General features: G+C 41.0%; 1 protein-coding gene across 2 annotated transcripts; it reads left to right on the top strand.

Moving 5' to 3' along the window:
* Positions 1-538: 538 nt before the first annotated feature.
* cse1l (chromosome segregation 1 like) lies at positions 539-12432 on the top strand. Of its 2 annotated transcripts, none has more exons than XM_089010286.1 (25): positions 539-596; positions 2160-2252; positions 2376-2518; positions 2616-2717; positions 2806-2951; positions 3074-3164; positions 3264-3371; positions 3648-3740; positions 3828-3995; positions 4069-4198; positions 4298-4363; positions 5573-5775; positions 5856-5940; positions 7069-7130; positions 7218-7354; positions 7460-7563; positions 7675-7772; positions 8046-8196; positions 8309-8517; positions 9900-9997; positions 10093-10178; positions 11093-11174; positions 11318-11464; positions 11637-11868; positions 11950-12432. In XM_089010286.1, exons 1-25 carry the CDS (start codon positions 539-541, stop codon positions 12037-12039), a joined length of 2982 nt encoding a protein of 993 aa, XP_088866412.1. In that variant the 3' UTR covers positions 12040-12432. The 2 variants fall into 2 exon arrangements, with proteins under 2 accessions (XP_088866412.1, XP_088866411.1); XM_089010285.1 differs by having other exon boundaries at positions 555-672.
* Positions 12433-12443: the final 11 nt, after the last annotated feature.

A 12443-nucleotide genomic window follows, 5' to 3' on the forward strand; every position in this document is an offset into this window, starting at 1 on the left:
GTGAAGAATGGATCAAGAACATTTTATTGTACTTCATACCTGTCAATCTTGGCTAGTAACTACATACACATTATTACAATTGCCGTATAAAAGTTGTAGTATGCCGTGCATTATTTGAAAATCGCTTACACAAGCGGAAACTCAGACAATTTACCGCGCATGCGCATGTTATGCTTTATATATATATATATGATTAAGGATTACTTTTTCTGGGTTGCTGTGACAATAGCATTTTCGTTTCGTTTAATTGAAATGATTAAAAAAAGTATAACATATGGGGAAAACGTATACATTGACAGGTATGGGATTTTACAAATTTAAAATACATCCTGTCATGGTCATTAAGAAGCTCAACAAGCACAAAAACATTTTATTATGATGCTATTAGACATTGAAAATGTTTACTCAAATTATATTTCATGGTTTGGACCAAGGGGTTCGTCGAATTTTCCATTCTTAAATTGAAACCATACTTTCCGGAAAATATGTTAAACTGCCTTTCTGGGCGTTGCTTTCCTCCATGGGTTGACATGTGCGCATGCGCCATAGTGTGACCGCGCAGTTCTTTTTGCTCGTGACGTTTGAAACCTGGCCCGGTGAGCACGAATGTGCAGTTTGTGCGTTTGAAGACCGCTGCATCTCACACTGACAAAAAAAAGAGTCACTGTGACGGTAAGGCTGCACATTTCTGAGTAGCAATGAGGCTTCAAAAACACACATACGATGGTCGTCGGCTATAACACTGGGATGAAAGGTGTGTCGTTGAGGAATGGGCTAACTTTATCCCCGTATTAGCATGTTAGCGCTATGGCTAGCCGTGATTCTATTTACAGGTGCTGACACTCCATGCTTTCTTCAATATTTTGTCTCGCGTGTCTGGGCAATCTGGTCTGACATTACAAACTAAATTGGACGTAGTTTGAATTATTAACAGGATTAATAACTCAATAGCAAGAAAATAGCAGGTCCCTCTTGCGATTTAGTTCACACTTGGACGTCAAACTGATCTGGAGTCAGCAGGTTCGCTATGTGATTGCGGGAGTGTAGCTTTTGCTAGGTTAGCTGCTAGCGAGCCACTCTCTGGGCTAAGTTTAATGATGATTACTGCCAAATCGATGTTATGGGGTCCAAAGTATTGCACACGTTTGACCGGATCCTTTGTCTATTCGAGACGTGTTGTTTATTTCGGTTCAAGTCGATCCGTAGCGTTGAAGTGAATTGGCTGTGCTCATAGACGCAGCCCAAATAATTCTCAGATACTTTGTGCATAGTAACTTGCATGTGCCGTGGACCAATCCATTTCCGATCTTGCTGGTCACTATGAGAGTCGCGATTGAACTGTAAGGCATCCCACTTGTACACTTTGGACAAGTTGCCCAAGTTGCCAGCAAATACCCGGGCAGATATAACCAAGCATTCAGATGTACACCAATGAGTAGTTTGTAGTCCTCAGTTACCCTTTCGCCATCGCTTGAAAACAGTCCCAGGGCGACAGTCAATCACCCGACATGCTATACATGCTTACATTCGCATCTTCGTACATTTAGAATCTTCAATGCGAATTCACCTTCTGGTATTCCCGGTCAATTTCAGTGCGCATACAAATAGCTTTTTCGCACATATATACAACACAAAGATGTCAGTCCTGCTGCAAATCAAGTATTGTAGCCAGTCATGAATGAACTGTCACAGGAGTGTGGGATAGTGCAACCGTTTTTCACCATCAACACTTAGTTTTTCTGCAATTCAAAGTCTGAATCGCTGTTGAACAGGTTTGCAATGGCTTATCAAAAGTGCTATGTCAAATCACATAAGCCTTCATATCAAAGTGGACATTATAATATCCAGGCAGCTGCCACCAACCAGCACCAATACAATACAAAGAGTATGATTTGTGTTTTACACTAATACTTTACAATATTAATACTTTTATATGTGATTGTACAGAAAAGGCTAAAAACTCACTCAATGCAAAACTCATTGCCAACAACCTCTCAAATATCCACACAGTTATTTCTCTCATGTTCCTTCATTTTTTTTATTATTATAATTTTGTTTCTTCTTTGACAGTTGTGATATGTTTTTGTCACCCAATAAAAAGTGCATTTTATACTGTACTTGCGCATGTGGTGACCCATTTGTATTCTTCCTTCTCCCAGAAGGAACCATGGAACTGAATGATGCTAACCTACAAATCCTGACGGAGTTCCTCAGAAAAACGCTGAACCCAGACCCAACTGCCCGACGTCCAGGTAAGACACCAAGACTGATAAAGACACATGTTGAATACTTATATATGAATACGTATATATTTTTTTGCTACTCTCAATGGGAATGACTCCTAACACCAGTTTTAAACTTTTTCTCTGTCGTAGCTGAAAAGTTTCTTGAATCAGTTGAAGGAAACCAGAACTACCCATTACTACTCCTCACTTTGCTCGAAAAGTCCCAGGACAATGTTATTCGTGTATGCGCTGCTGTTACGTTCAAAAACTACATCAAGAGGAACTGGCGAATTGTGAGTCCAGACAGCTGTACAGTATTGATTATTTTGGTGTCAATGTTGTGGTCTCTGTTAAGAAAGCTATCATTTATTGTATGAAATATCTCTCAAGGTTGAAGATGAACCAAACAAAATTTCCGAACAAGACAGAACAACCGTCAAAGCAAACATTGTTCATTTGATGCTTGGTAGTCCGGAACAGATTCAGAAGCAGGTAAGCGCATCATCATACGTAGTAAGAAGTTTCATTTCTTCTTTTCTGTTTGTCAAAAATGTTTCCGTCCATTCTTTTTTTTTCCCAGCTGAGCGACGCCATAAGCATCATCGGACGGGAAGACTTCCCTCGAAAGTGGCCCGATCTTCTAACAGAGATGGTGACCCGGTTCCAAAGTGGAGACTTCCATATTATCAACGGAGTGCTACGCACTGCACACTCTCTCTTTAAGAGGTAGAATTCATTCCTGTCACGTGCAGACTGGCATTCTGATGCTGTGAATCTTGTTCAATAAATCAAAATATATTGTACTGATTTTTTTTTTTCTTGGCCCTCTATTTGTTTATCCTTCCCAGGTATCGTCATGAATTTAAGTCAAACGAGCTTTGGTTGGAGATCAAATTAGTTCTCGAAACATTTGCCTTACCTCTGACGGACTTGTTCAAGGTTTGTCGAGATTTCAATTCCAGCAAACCAATTTTGAGATCATGAATGTCTGCAAGCCCCGTTAAATGAAGTTCTTTTTTTTTTTCTTTTTTGTTACAGGCCACTATTGAGCTGTGTCAGACTCACGCAAACGATGTCAATGCCTTGAAAGTTCTCTTCTCCTCACTCACACTCATCTCCAAGCTTTTCTACAGTCTCAACTTTCAGGTCTGTTCTGTACATTTGAAATACAGTAATCCCCTGTTTATCACGGTTAATGGGGACCAGAACCCGCAAAGTGGGGACTCCACCATCATTCCTGAGGAATTTTTGTGTATTTATTTGTGAGTTCCTGCATAAAATATAAGATTAAATAATATCAGATTTTTAAAAAAGGGACCAGAAACTCTCCGTCACTCGGAACCAAAAATTATTCGTTCTGCGCTTTCTTACTCTCAAAGGGACACATTGTCAAAGACTCCAAATTCTGTGTTATTTCCACAGGACCTTCCCGAGTTTTTCGAAGATAACATGGAAACCTGGATGACTAATTTCCATGCTCTTCTGACTCTGGATAATAAACTTTTGCAAACGGATGTGAGTATCAAACAATCTCAAACTCAAATGTGCATTTTCAACCCAGTCGATGCGACTTTAAAACGTCTGCCGTTTTCTGTTTCACAGGATGAAGAGGAAGCGGGACTCCTGGAGCTCCTCAAGTCACAAATTTGTGACAACGCTGCGCTTTATGCTCAGAAGTATGATGAAGAGTTTCAACCCTATCTTCCTCGCTTTGTCACTGCCATCTGGAACCTTCTAGTTTCGACCGGACAGGAGGTTAAATACGATTTGGTAAGTTCACAGAGTGAAGATTTGAATGATTTGCGTGAAAGGTTGGCATTTGACCCATTTTGTTCTGTTTTAGCTTGTGAGCAACGCCATCCAGTTTTTGGCGTCAGTGTGCGAACGGCCACACTACAAAAATGTCTTTGAGGATCAAAATATACTCACCAGCATTTGCGAGAAAGTTATTGTGCCCAACATGGAGTTCAGGAGTAAGTTAGTTGCGGTTTTTGGTGGACAGCAGAAATGAGCTACAATTCAAATGTGCTCCTGGATTCCTTGCCACTCACGACGCTGCAATATTTCATTAGGCGCCGATGAGGAGGCTTTTGAAGACAACTCTGAAGAATACATCCGGAGGGACCTTGAAGGCTCCGGTAACCTCAGATGATTTATTCAACTGTTTGAAATTTAAAATAGATTGATTTTTCAGTGTCACATTGTATTTTTATTGCTCATTAATGCATGTTCAAGTGCCATAATTTCCATACTATAGAGCTCACCTGATTATAAGCCTCACCCTGTACATTTTAAAAGAAAAAACAAACTCTTTTTAAACCACGTGCCCAAATTGAAACATAAGACATTTATAAAGAAAGCCGGTACACAGATAAAAGTTTTCAAAGTTCTAATAATATACTTTAACTTTTCTTTCAAAACAGTGCCTGTAACGCGGTAGTAAACACAGCAGCAATACACTTGTAACACAGCCCGAAAAGGGCTGATTAAAAAACAAAAAACAAGCCGGTAAAAGTCACTGAGACATGGCAGTAACATAGCAGCAATACGTTAGCACTCACTAACAAGGTTGGGTATAAAAACATACCAAGTCACTGATACACGGAAGAAACATATTAGCATTCACTAACAGGGCTGCTTACAAAAAAAAATAAGTCGCTGAGAGCCGTCCTCATCTCCTCTCTCAATTTCTCATTCGTTGTCGCATTCAGTGTCACTTTCATCCTGAAGTAAAGTCACTCCCTAGCTTATGCTGTCCTCTCCGTCACGCAGTAGACCGTCATTTCGAAACCCGTTGGTGATGGTTGATATTTTTATTTTATTTTTTTTCACACTGCTCCACGCTGTCAGGATCCACTGGCAGACTTGTGCAAAAGTTGCTCTTGGCATATGGCCAGTTTTGGTTAACGGTTTCTTGCTGCTGGTCATCCAAGCCTCCCCATTTAACTCGGAGGGCCACTAAATGAACGATTCGTCTTCCACTGCACATATATTCACCCTGTCTCACTCTTACCTTTAGTAATAATAATAATTATAATACATTTTATTTCAAGCGCCTTTCAAAGCTCTCAAGGACACTTTACAGTCACAGACAAGCATAGGTACTATAATAAATAAAATACAATCACAAATAGAATACAATAAATAAAATACAATTATAAATAGAAACAAGAGAAAGAACTTTAGTGATACAGCGCCCCTGGCTGCATTAATTATCCGCAACATTGCATCAGCCGCAGGGTTGAAAGCTTGTGACAAAAGTCACAGAAAAGGTAGTTTTGTGCATCTGTTCTCAACCGATTTACACGATCCGCTTTTATTTATTTATGGCCCTGGTCTCTTCTCAGACATTGACACTCGTCGTCGGGCGGCTTGTGACCTGGTAAGGGGACTCTGCAAGTTTTTCGAGGGCCCGGTCACGGCCATCTTCTCGGGATATGTCAGCTCAATGCTGACCGAGTACGCTAAGAACCCCGGCGCCAACTGGAAGCACAAAGATGCCGCCATTTATTTAGTCACGTCGCTGGCATCCAAAGCTCAAACACAGAAGGTATTGATGGTAGTTTTGTGCATTTGTTCTCAACCGATTTGCATGATCTACTTTTATTGATTTATTTTTCCTCCCCACAGCACGGAATAACTCAAGCCAATGAATTGGTGAATTTGACTGAGTTCTTTGTGAATCACATTCTCACAGATCTCAAATCCACAAATGGTAAGATGACTCCTCTCTTCGCACTTGGACACAAATGCATCCGCAACACGGCAAATATCTGATATGCATTTTTTTTCTCAAATTAGTTCCAGATTTTTTAAGACTATTTTAGAAATCATACTTGAATGAATCTGCAAAGTGGAACAAGTTATTATAAACAAATAACGGAATATACAACATCAGAGATGTTTACGCATTTACGCATTTTGAGAGCCACTTGCGCAACTTTGTAACTCCACTGGCGCAAGTCTATTACAATTAGTGCATATTGCTACATGACCTACGCCACATATTTCTGTTAAAATAGCTAAAGAAACAAATTTAGTTAAACCGCAATTGAAAACTGTTTTCCTTCTGAGGTTTCGTCGTCTGCTTTCTTGCCTTACCAATATCAAGCCATCATCACCTTGTGTTTATTTCGGTGCGTAGAGGATATTCCGTGCTTTTCCGTGATCCGCCAGAAACTGCCGAAAGAACTAATCAAATATTCATTTACCCATGGTGCATTGCAATGTCAATATTGAACTTTAATTGCAGTATGCAGCGTAAGAACAAGAGTAAAACTGTAAAAGACATTTAAAACAGGCAGCAAACAAACATATTTTTAAGAAACAATCAAATATGTCTGCGGAGGGTAGTGACAATTCGTTGCAGCAAATTGCTGTTAATGATTAGAATTTAGTAGATAATGTTGCAGTACATTGGAAACAGTACATCGTTTAAGTAGATACTAGTAAGAAATATTGTGCTAAGTCTGTACTCCTTGTCGTCTTTATAACCTTTACAATCAAAATAGCACAGGATTGATTGCATAGTAACTCAGGAAAATTGAAAATGTTTCTTTATTTTATGTATGAATAAATTCTTTGACTTAAATTAAAATTGTTGATATATTAGAGAAATAGATTTTACGTGGGTTTTCATTCTCCAATGAATGTATTTTGGTTTATTTTAGACAGTTGTGTATACTTCAGCAATCTAGTTAAATCGGGCCCATCAATTTTACAATTTGGCCCCCTTTTCCGACACAAGGTGGCCAACTGGTCCCCTTTTTTAATGTCCCCAGATGCATCCCTGCAACACGTATTTTGACATGAATATCCAAAACTCTCAATATTGTCCTTGCAGTTGATGAGTTCCCGGTCTTGAAGGCGGATGCCATCAAGTACGTGATGATCTTTCGAAGCCAGGTATGCCAAAACTCCCAGCAGTCTCCTTAGTGTGCACATCCCGATGCAAAAAAAAAAAAAAAAACCTCACTTGGGCTTCTCTTTCAGCTTCCTAAGGAGCAACTGCTGCATGCCGTTCCTCTCTTGATCACTCACTTGCAAGCAGTGAGCTGCGTTGAACACACGTATGCTGCGCATGCTTTGGAAAGGTTGTTTACGATGAGGGGCCCGAATAACACAACACTGTGAGTGTAGATCTGCAATTTATGTATTTTTTTTCCATGTCCTGATATAATAGTAAAGATCTGGTACAAGTGCTCCATTTTTTTTTGGACGTTTTGTTTTGTCAGTATCACCGCTGCTGAGATGGCTCCTTATACCGAGATGCTCCTCATAAACCTGTTCAAGGCGATGAAACTTCCTGGTTCATCAGAAAATGAATACATCATGAAAGGTGGGCTACCCTTTGTCCGTTATCAACTCTCACAGGGCAAACACATTTTTCTGCACATTTATTTGACATTGCTTTTGTTTTGTTTGCTCCCCCCCCCCCCCCCCCCACAAGCCATCATGCGCAGCTTCTCACTGCTCCAGGAAGCCATCGTTCCTTACATTCCCACTTTAATCGATCAGCTCACTCAAAAGCTTCTTTTAGTCAGCAAGGTAACCTTGAACTCACTTTCTGTTAAGAAACTTGCGCCAAAAAAGGTTTGTTAGTACAGTAAAGTCTCGTTATATCGATATCGGTTATATCGATAGTACTGCTTATTACGATAATATTTCTATGAACGCAAGGAGAAAATTTACATGCCGCAGGATCGGATATATCGATAGTCCGGTTATATCGATATTTTTTCCGACTCCCGAGAATATCGATATAACGAGACTTTACTGTATTTGGAAGTATCATCGAATGTTCTGATTTGTCCCTCTCAGAACCCCAGCAAGCCTCACTTTAACCACTACCTGTTTGAGTCTCTCTGCCTGTCTGTGCGGATCACCTGCAAGGCTAACCCGGCCACCGTTGTCAGCTTTGAGGAAGCTCTCTTCCCAGTTTTCACAGAGATCCTCCAGAACGATGTCCAGGGTCCGTTTCCGCCATCAATGTTTTCTTTTGTTTTTTTTTTACCCAGCATAACATCTTTGCGGCCATACAGTTGCCGTTGGCTGACATCTCCGCTTTTTCTGCTCTGTTGCAGAGTTTCTGCCGTACGTATTCCAGGTGATGTCTCTCCTCCTGGAGATGCATTCCAATTCAATTCCCTCCTCCTACATGGATTTATTCCCTCACCTGCTGCAGCCTGTTTTGTGGGAGCGCACGGGCAACATCCCTCCTCTGGTGCGCCTGCTTCAGGCCTTCATGGAAAAAGGAGGAGCTACTATTGCCGCTTCTGCCGCTGATAAAATAGTATGTGATGGCAATTTGCTAAAATGCATGGACCCTCCGCACCCTCCCACCACCTTTTCCAGCTACTTCCCTCAGGCAGGCGCTACTGATTCATGCGCACCAAATCCAGCAGACATTTAAACAGCTTCTTCCACCAAGCCATGCACTCTCTAAACAGCAACTTAAACCGATGCCACTTTTTTGTTTCCTAACTGACATCAGAAAAACGTTTTATAGCATCTAAAATACCCCAAAACACACAGGCTGATATTTTTTAGTCAAATGCAAAACGCCAATAAAAATGACTGAAAGTGTCTAAAAACTACTTCAAATTGAAACTGGAAGTTGCAAGTTTCAGAAGGTCCCGCCCCCTTGTTCGTGGTGTCACGCCAAGACGTCTTGCCTTGCTCGAGAATCAAAACAATGGCTTCAGATTCGGAGAAGATGCTTTCTTGTTATTCATCCTGTAGTGAATATGATTCAAATAGTTCTGAAGAGGCAAGCATACATGTTTGCAATCGATTAAGAATTTATTCCGTGTCATTTTGAGGCAGCTGGAGAGAAATGTAGCACCCAAAAAAGGCAGAAGATGGCGACAAAGCTCCGCGGAAATGGGCTGATATTTTTCTCCTGGGAATTTTTGTCAGCGAATATCAAATAGTTGTTTGGTGCAACACACAAGGATTCACCATTGCGTTATTTATGTGTTTTGCTTCTAATTTCGGCATCAACACGGATCAACACGAAGTTTTCAGAACAAACAAAGTACAAAGTACCCCAAAATTGACGTGATGAAAGGACAGCTACAGTGTGTCCTTTCTCGGTCAGGGGCGTTCCTTCTGTGATGTGATGTCAGGACTCGTCACCAACTCAAAAACAAGACTTCCTGAATATTCAACGCGAGTCTTAAAACATAAAATATAGCTATATGCGGTGGAATCTTTGTAAAATACGCTCAGTAGACGTCATTTGAAGTGATTTTACAAGTTATGGATACAACTTGTCTGGAGACGTTGGTGCGTTGAATATTTAAATATAACTGTATAGTGCCTCTTTGCGTTTTTTTAATGATGATACTAGTGCAGCGTGTTCTACCGGAGACACATTTCTTGTTTGTTCTACATACTTGGCCAACAAAGATAATTCTGATTCAGATTTGTAATTGTTTTCAAAAAGACACATATGGATGTCCGACCAAAGAGAAACAAAACATACAAAATGAAATAGGCTTAAGATACACTGGTATGTATTTTGTACGTCCCATTAATCGAGTCAGGAGGATTTGCCTCTTACTAAACACTGTGATGAGCACCCTCAAAGCGAAGCATGTGTACATATAAGCGTGTACCTAATGTTTTGAGCGCATAAATTTTGTTGACATTTACCTAATCATTTCTCCTCAGCCCGGACTACTTGGTGTTTTCCAAAAACTTAATGCCTCCAAGGCCAATGACCATCAAGGATTCTACCTACTCAACAGTATTATCGAGAACATGCCCCCGTAAGTCGTCACTCGCCTCAGCCTCTTTTGCATTTGGAGTAGTGGCGACTGCATTTGACTGGCCATGATGTTTTACTCACTGTTGTTTTTGCCAGAGAATCCCTCACTCAGTACAGGAAACAAATCTTCATTCTGCTCTTCCAGAGATTGCAAAGCTCCAAAACCACCAAGTTCATCAAGAGTGAGTAGGGTCATTTCGCTTCACCTCATTCACTGCCATTCCTGAATTTTCCGGTGTATACGGCGCACCCAAATGCCTTCATATTCTTCAAAAGACGACCCTGCACCTCATACGCGGGTGCGCCTTATATGTGAAGTAATATTGAGCCACAACAGGTCTTGCAACGCCTGTCAGCTGCCAGAAATGGAAGTAGTGCGTAACCCCCAGCCTCTACTGTAGCGCCTTATAATGTCGTGTGCCTTAATATTTGCAAAACGTTTATATATGTATATATTTGGAAAACTTTTGTCATTCATTGAAGGTGTGCCTTGTCCTCCGGTGCACCTTATATATGAAAAACGTTTGAAAATACACCATTCATTGGTGGTGCGCCTTATACTCCAGAAAATCCGGTATTCGGGAATTGAAAAGTGTGACGTGGAGCAGCGCCATTCACAAAATTGTTCGGTTTAGTTTTTTCTTCCGGGGTGTGCCGATAAAGCACTGTTCAGACCTCTGGCAATGTTTTTCCCTTCCACAAAGAGGCAGCATTTGCCTTTTGTCCATGTTAGCGCTTTGTTACAGCGTCTGCTGTTGTTAAAGCGCAATATAAATCAATATTGATCTGTGTATTGTGTTGTATTTTGTACAGCCACCCCCATTTCAAGCTCAGATAACTCCAGACCCATATAACTCAGGAATTATTTTTTTTTCTGATAAAAGAAGAGAGTGTAAGGTTTCTTAAGCTGTATTGAATGTTTCTGTAGTTCTAAAACTCAATATTCTGTGGTTCCTGCAATTTGATCGAAAATGACAAAAACCCTGGCACTGGAGTGGACGCATTTTTGCACATTGTCTGACAGTGAACGAGTTAACCTTCCAAAGTGTCAACCAACTAACAGCAGTTTATCAAGAGTCCTTTTTTGTGCTCACAGGTTTCTTGGTATTTGTCAACCTGTATTGTGTCAAGTACGGCGCTATTGCTCTTCAGGAGATTTTTGACAGCATCCAGCCCAAGTAAGTAATTCAAACATGTCATCATTGGTCAAATTCTGGTTGGGCTACACTTCATTTACCTCGACGCAGCTTTCGATTAAAAAAAAAATCTTAATTAGTCGTGTCCAACATATCGTGTCCCAACTTTCCTCAATCTTGGACAGAATGTTCGGCATGGTTTTGGAGAAAATCATTATTCCGGAAGTGCAGAAAGTGTCTGGAACAGTTGAGAAAAAGATCTGTGCTGTTGGAATCACAAAAGTCCTCACTGAATGTCCCGCCATGATGGACACAGAGTACACGAAACTCTGGTAAGCACTCAACCCCTTTTGGATTTACTTACCGTATTAATTTTATTCAAAGTATGCACGTGCCCTTCTATGAAATAAATGCCTTGGAGATTACTCTTTGCTGATACTCCGGTCATTACAAATTGCCATTCCTAAAAACGCCATCCTGGTTAAAAAGATTGTGTTGGATCAGGCCCCCGCTGCTCCAGGCCCTCATTGGTCTCTTTGAGCTGCCTGAAGACGACAGCATCCCGGACGACGAGCATTTCATCGACATTGAAGACACACCCGGCTATCAGACTGCTTTCTCACAGTTGGCCTTTGCTGGGAAGAAGGAGCACGACCCTATCGGAGACGCTGTCAGCAACCCTAAAATATTGTTGGCTCATTCGCTCCACAAGCTTTCTACAGCCTGTCCGGGAAGGGTACGTTTGTCACGGAGTGCTAAACTTTTACTATTGCGGCTTCCTGAATTGATGGTTGTTTTTTTTGGGGCGGGGGCGCAGGTTCCATCAATGCTGGGTAGCAGTCTGAACGCCGATGCCCTGCGGTTCCTGCAAGCTTATTTACAGGGAGCCAACGTGCAACTGATCTGATAGACAATGCTGTTCACTTCAAAAGGACGCCGTAATCTTTACACACTTGCCGACCATCGAATCGGGAAATACCCCCTGAGGTAAATTATTCACATCTTTGGGTTTTCTCATTTTTAAGTGTTTTAAAGACATGACCAAACGCTAGATTTTGTTTTCGGGCGCGCTTGCGTTTGTCATGAGCCAAAAAGTCCATCAATCAACCCTACTACCCCCCCCCCCCCCCCCCCCCCACACAACCCACACAGCAACTTTAGCAAAAGAAACTGAACAACTGATTTAGAGTTGGCTTTTTGTATGTTTTGAATTTTGGGTTGCATGTTTCCCTGTAGCTTTATTCATCTTTAGTCTGTTTTGACACTGTTTATCATGTGAATAAAAAAAGAGGCACCTGTATAGATTTGTCA

Source organism: Hippocampus bargibanti, linkage group LG12 (genome assembly GCF_051943395.1).
Source record: "Hippocampus bargibanti isolate YZ-2025 linkage group LG12, ASM5194339v1, whole genome shotgun sequence".
NCBI lineage: Eukaryota > Metazoa > Chordata > Actinopteri > Syngnathiformes > Syngnathidae > Hippocampus > Hippocampus bargibanti.